This window comes from Sebastes umbrosus, chromosome 12, assembly GCF_015220745.1.
Source record: "Sebastes umbrosus isolate fSebUmb1 chromosome 12, fSebUmb1.pri, whole genome shotgun sequence".
NCBI lineage: Eukaryota > Metazoa > Chordata > Actinopteri > Perciformes > Sebastidae > Sebastes > Sebastes umbrosus.
Window position 1 is genome coordinate 27966336 of NC_051280.1, and position 6515 is coordinate 27972850.

Genomic DNA, 6515 nt, shown 5'->3' on the forward strand with positions numbered 1-6515 from the left:
TTTAGACTGGAGATCATTGTGTCTTATAAAATGCCGAATTTGTGGAAGATTTATGATGCAAATTCTTTGTTAGATGGAAGACTGTCTGTGTTACAAACATGTCCAAGCAGACAATTACACATTCAAAAACATCTGAGCCTTTGAGTTCAACTAAAGCATGCTTTGTTTGTCTTTTCTTCCTTTAACCATGAAGTGCGGAGAACGAAATCAAAATAATGAAATATCAATGCCAGCAGACCTGCATAACCTGAAAGCAGATCTGAAGAGTTGAATGAATTGTGTGAAAAAGGCAAATGACAGATATATATATTTGTAAAGGTACTTTTATTTTCTGAGCCCTTAAGCACATAAAAAAACAATTGCATTGTTAAAAAAAGAAAAAAATACATCTGAATAACAATTCAGTTTCAAGTACAGCAGATCAACCATTGGTTGCAGTGGATTTCTTCATTCTTAAAAAATAAAAATAAAAACATAAAAAGCATATCTTCTATCACAAAATATGTGTGTTATATCCCCCAGAAAAAAAAACTGAGCTGTAAATAATATTTTAAATTGAGTGAATTTGGGATACTAAAATGGGGACAGAAAATGATCTTTAGTACCTGAATTTGTTAGCATTGCTCAAGCAAACCATCACAAAGTGTGAAATATAGGCCTTAGCAAATATATAACATCTATTGACTAAAAAAAACCTTGAGAAAATAGAATGAAAAAAATTGTCAATAAAAAAACCCTGACCTGATTTTGAGTATCAAAGATATAAGATGTAAACATTAAAAAAAATACAATTTACATTATGTACAAAGTTCTGGGTCCTGCCCACAGTGAATATGCAGTCTTGTTAAGGCACTCACTGAAGGATCAATAACTTATTTCAGTGACAGGGCCAGGAAATATCTTAAATAAAAAACTACTATAATTTAGCCAGAATTCAAATATGTACAAAAAAATACACCAGCATTCATCCTTGTTTTCTGATGGAGAGGCACTTGACTAACTACATGTGTGGTACCTCAGAGGTATGATCAGGCTGCTTTAATGTCTCTATACCAAGGCACCACACATGCACTAAGGTTTTCGTTGGTTTGGTCCTGATGTTTCATGTAGTGAGGAGGCCAACTTGTGCTTCTTCAGGGATGCTCCAGGCATGACCCCATGATGGATGCAAAAAGTTCCATGTGGCCTTACATGTGCCTTTTCATGTGGAGAGCCAGGTGATCTGAACGGGAAAACGCACGCTCGCACATGTGACACTGGAAAGGTCGGTGTCCGGTGTGCTTTCTGAAGTGACGGGTCAGCTCATCTGACCTGGCAAACTTCCATCCGCAGCCTTCCCAGTTGCAGTGGTAGGGTTTCTCACCTGGGAGACAGAAGAGTAGTGTTTAGATTTACAGCCTTTCACAGTGCATGAACAAGAATGCAATCAAAATTCAAATTGAAATAGATATTGGGTTTAGAAATGTTCTCACCTGTGTGTGTTCTCATGTGTGCTTTGAGGTGGGAGCTCTTGGTGTAGGTTTTCCCACATCCTGGGTAGTCGCAGCTGTGCGTCGCAGCGCGTTTTCTGGCCCAAGTCCTGCGTCCTCGCTTCTGCTGCTTGATGCTCCCAGCCTCCTCCTGTGCGTAAAACTCCAGCAACGACGGCGACGACGGAGGCGTGAGCATCATCCCCTGCATGGACGCCGGGTGATGCTGCTGGTGAACGCGCAGAGGCTCTCTGTGCACGCTGAACTGTCCTTGAAACTGTGCCAAACTCTGGTGTTGCGCGTACTGGTGCTGCTGGTAGGCCGCGTTCATGTACTGGTTTTGGAGATGAGGATGTTGATGATGAAGATGAGAGTTCATTTGTGCAGGATTATGCATGTGGTGCACACCGAATCCTGGCAATGTGGTAGTAGCCTGCTGGTGGTGGTGCGTAAAAGCTGCTGCTTGGTGCACGGAGCGCATCTGGTGCCTCTCAAACATCTGTTCCATAAAGTCCCCTCCAACACCAACAGCAGCCATCATACAAGACTGACCCACAGGCTCGGTTTTAACTTTGTATCCAAGCGGTGTGCACGATGGTGGAGGAGACGTGGACACTTGGTGATGAGGAGATGGAATGGAGACCGGATTCAAAGCTCGCAGTTCGGTGTACTCCCGCAAGTCTCTCGCCTTGCCGGCGCTCTCCTCTGGTGACCTTTCCACCGGATAGCTGATCTCCGGCGTGAGAAGCTCCGCCATGAGACTGCTGACCGGGTGGTAACTCAGGTTAGCAGGAAGGTGACCGTGGTCGGAACTACCGCTGCAGCTCTCCGGAGACTCCGGTAGAGAATACGCGCAGTGCTGCGGAGGAGAGTTGTTGCCGCTGCTGTCGGAGTCGATGGTGTTGGACAAAATGAACTCGAGGTCCAAGAATCTCCCCAGATCGTCGTCGTCTTTGGGAGGCAAAGCGGGAGACTGAACGATGCAGAACTCCACCTGGATGAGCGGGTCGTCTGTTGCGCCAGCTGTTGTGCACTCTACCTTGCACATCTGTCAGAGGAGCAAAATGGGAAGTTAGAAGATGCATTCAATGCAGTGGCTGCAATTTGTAATTTGATTGTAATGTGATTATATTTTGTATTAATAATCTGAATCTGTAAAGTAACTAAGGTTGTTAGATAAATGTAGTGGAGTACTAAAATGTCACTCTGAGATGTAGTTGAGTAGAAGTAGAAAGTAGCAGAACATGGAAATACTCAAGTAAAGTAGAAGTACCTCAAAATTGTATTTAAGTACTTAGTTTCACTCCACCACTACTGAGTACCACCAAGAAATATTTCCACCAGCAGCCACTGATTCAATGTGAATCAACAATCAGAACTAAATCTACAAAACAAAACTTGAATAGTCTACTTACATCATCAAACTGTTTTCCTTCCATCGCTTGAACACTTGGAAATGATGTTATAGGAGGTAGCAGAGCTTCAGTTGCAGCCATGATCACAAGTTAGAGGACCAAAAAAGTTGTAAAAGTTGTAAACGCGAACAGAGACGTTGCTCTGTGACCGAGGAGCGCCGGTGTGCGTAAAGGTTCGGTTAGGTCTGGTGAGTGAGTGTGAGTACCAACAGAGTGGACGGATCCTCTTATAGCTCCTCTCAATACCAGGAGGTGGAGCGTTCTTCAACTCAACCCAACACACACACCTCCCCCACAGCAACCAATAGTGCAAACAAACACTCTCAGGTGCGTCACGCAGGTACCTTACTGGAGTGCACAAAGTACATGCAAAACAATTAACCATGATTTCATATTAATGAATGTTGGAACATGAACATTACGTTGCGTCCCAGGGCAAATGAGGGCACGTTTTGCAAAAACTCACATGCAACTTTGCCACAGGGTTATTAACGATACGATACAACTTTGTTGTCAGTTTGCACTGACATTCATTTTGCATCCATAGGCAGCTCAGTTTGAGAAAAAGTACACAACCAAAAGACATACTGTTACCATAGACAGACAGACAAGTAAGACCCATCAGACAAAAAACAAAACACATCACAAATATTCATACATAACCCATTACAAAATTACCATCTGTCCTCTGGATCTACATGTCTTTAGCAGCACATTAATTATTATTTAGCAACAAGATGGACTGATGGACAAAAGCGTTCTTTAGCCTGATTTATACAATCTTTTCCTCGCGGTTTTGTCTGTTATTGAGAGAGACATAAAGGTGTGTGAATAAGTGTTACATGTAAATATTCACCTCCACTGCAGAAATGTGTCTTATTTCCCTCTCATAGGGAACCAAACATTTCACCTGAGGCAGGTACAGGGGGAAACACTAAACCTGGCATTTCAGAAATCCAGTGCGTAAAAGTTCATTGATTGATCATGTTGTGTTTAAGTCTACATGCTTCTTGCAATATTATTAAAACATATTAACCAAACATTTCACCTGAGGCAGGTACAGGGGGAAACACTAAACCTGGCCAGTCAGAATTCCAGTGCGTAAAAGTTCATTGATTGATCATGTGAAATGTGTTTATGTCCACGTGCTTCGTGCAATATTATTAAAACATATGAACGCTTTTAATGAGGACAAATCAGGCCAAGCTGGCATCACTTGCTGCCCAACAAAGTGTCGGAATCTCGGAGACATTTCGTTCAGTTTCGTCTCATCCTCTCCAAACTCGCACGCACAGCCACTCACGCCTCATTAATTTGTCCTCGGTTGATCCGTGCACGTTTAACACAAACACGAACGTGTGAAGCGGCGGCTCATGGAAACAACCTGTTAATCTGGTTGTCAACAAAGGAATACATGTTTCTTAATGATCTCCCCCCACCACCATCACCATCAGTCCCCTGCAGTCATTGCTATGGTAATGTACAGGTTTGATGGCTGTCCGCATAGAGGTGGACTGAAAGAGGACAGCAGACAGGGAGAACAAACAGACTCAGAAATAAAACTGGTTTAACTGTATTTGAACAGTCTTATTGAGTTGTCAACATATTTAAAGTGTGTCTACATAAGCCTACTACTGTGAATATGTCATGGCAAGTCTCTATTCCTAGACTTCATGGCCATAGATATAGTTATAAGGTACCCCCAAGAGCCAATTTGAACCAGAACCCCCCAAAAAGGTGTCCACATTTTTTTTTTTTTTACACGTTATTTATTCAGTTAATTGTTAATTTATATATTCTGTAAATGTTTTTCCCAACATGAAGGTCTAAATAGATTTCCAAAGCCTTCTTCTCACTGACATGAATAAATATCATGGGGGGGAAAGGCTGAATTAATTTTTATGTATTCTTTTGTTGGGTTAAAGGTGGTCATCTTAAAACATATTCAGTAAAATAAATATATTTATTCTTATTTATTTAATCTTTATTTAACCATGCAATCAATTAAGAACAAATTCTTATTTACAATGCTGACATTTTTTTTTTTTTTTCTTAAATCCCTATGGTGTGTAATTTTTAAACTGTAGAAACTTCCAGGTTGCTTAAAAACCCCAAATGCAGAAAAAAATACATAACCATCTGTTATGCCATCACTCCATCTAACACACTCCATCTAATTAGAATAGACATGTCATCGTATTTTTTTGTTGCAATCAACTGCATAAAAGCAAAACAAATATAATGACCATAAATAGACATGTTTTATCAACTTCATTCATACATAAGAGATCTAACATGCAGTCAAACCTCTCTGTGGTCTACATAAGATAGCATATTGTAAATTTCTGTGTCTGTGAATTACTTTTTTAGAAAACAAAGGAATATATATATATATATGTGTACAGGTGTAGCCCATATACCATATAAACCATGACATATTTCCTTATTTGGTGTAATAATGCCTTTTGATCATCTCTGTATTTCCTAACCTTCATCAAATGTTCAATAAAGTAAAGAAAAAAGTTGGTTGGTTTAGTGATTATCATTCTTATTTTTAGTAGTATTTTAGTAGTATTATTAGTAAGTAAAGCTATTGTCAACAAAACAAACTGGTTAATGAAATAAAACAGTTTTTCGGTGGCATTTTTGACACAATACAAACCTTATTTCTAATACATATATATTTTTATTTCTTTCCTCCTACAGGTGTTGAGAAAAGCTTTATTATTAAAAAAAAGTTCTACAGTAAAAATGTTCCAGTCCCTTGTCCTACAGCATACAGTATTTCATTAGATTGGACAACTTTGGTTTTCAAATCCTGCAAACAGCAACAAAGCCAAATAAAGTCATGCAAATTGTGTCTTTCCCTTCTCTCTCTCTCTCTGCTGCTGCTGCTGCTGCTGCTGCAGGTGTTGTGAAAGGCAGCGTGCTGCTGCAGCTCTCTGCCTTTATACTCCGTTATTTTTATCCTGCTGGACCTACGCAAAACAAATTCCGGTTCAGTCTACGCGCCAAGTGGAAATGGACTCTGTTTCCTGAGGAAAAACTAGACACTTACTTCCTCTACTTGCACTCTGCAGCCACCTTTAGACGCTGAGCTGAGTATATAGACATTCATGGAGCAGGAAAACTATCACATTTCTTTAATATTAATTTAAGAAATTTTGTGTTTGGCCTACTCAGTAACAGTTTTATCTTTACATATATACTTTGTCTGGTTTATAGTGAACTTATTGTACTACTGAACCTTCTATTGTACAATAATAAGCCTGTTAGAGAATCCTTGAAATAATATAACAAATAAAACCCACTGAAAAACGTTAGGATCTCCCCCACAGAGAAACATATCCCCTATCTTGTTCCATCAAAGGTCTTATCAAAACCAGGTCATGTAAAAAGCAACTAGTCAGATCCAGATAAAGAATCGCTTGGGGCTCAGGTTTCTCCTTTTGTGACTCGCTTTTCTGAAAGGGAGGAAGTCTTTCAGCTCAAGTGTTTTCTAAACACAATTACTTAAGATTACAGTGAAGCAGGCAGACAGAGAGCCAAGGCATCTCATCCCGGATACACCGACATGTTTTCCAAGTAAAGATAAAAAAGTGGTTTATCTTGTTCAATTGTTTGTGTGTCT

General features: G+C 40.0%; 1 protein-coding gene across 1 annotated transcript; it reads right to left on the reverse strand.

Moving 5' to 3' along the window:
- Positions 1 to 305: 305 nt before the first annotated feature.
- On the reverse strand, positions 306 to 3097 carry klf17 (Kruppel-like factor 17). Its single transcript, XM_037788733.1, has 3 exons — positions 2885 to 3097; positions 1473 to 2517; positions 306 to 1363 (listed from the first exon to the last, which is right to left on the reverse strand). Exons 1-3 carry the CDS (start codon positions 2963 to 2965, stop codon positions 1188 to 1190), a joined length of 1302 nt encoding a protein of 433 aa, XP_037644661.1. The 5' UTR covers positions 2966 to 3097; the 3' UTR covers positions 306 to 1187.
- Between the last annotated feature and the right edge of the window lie 3418 nt (positions 3098 to 6515).

Coding starts and splice junctions, on each gene's coding strand:
- klf17 (XM_037788733.1), bottom strand. CDS start 2,965: ATGGCTGCAACTGAAGCTCTGCTACCTCCTATAACATCATTTCCAAGT. Junction 2,518..2,884: donor AAGGAAAACAGTTTGATGAT/GTAAGTAGACTA, acceptor CTCCTCTGACAG/ATGTGCAAGGTAGAGTGCAC. Junction 1,364..1,472: donor ACACATGAGAACACACACAG/GTGAGAACATTT, acceptor TCTGTCTCCCAG/GTGAGAAACCCTACCACTGC.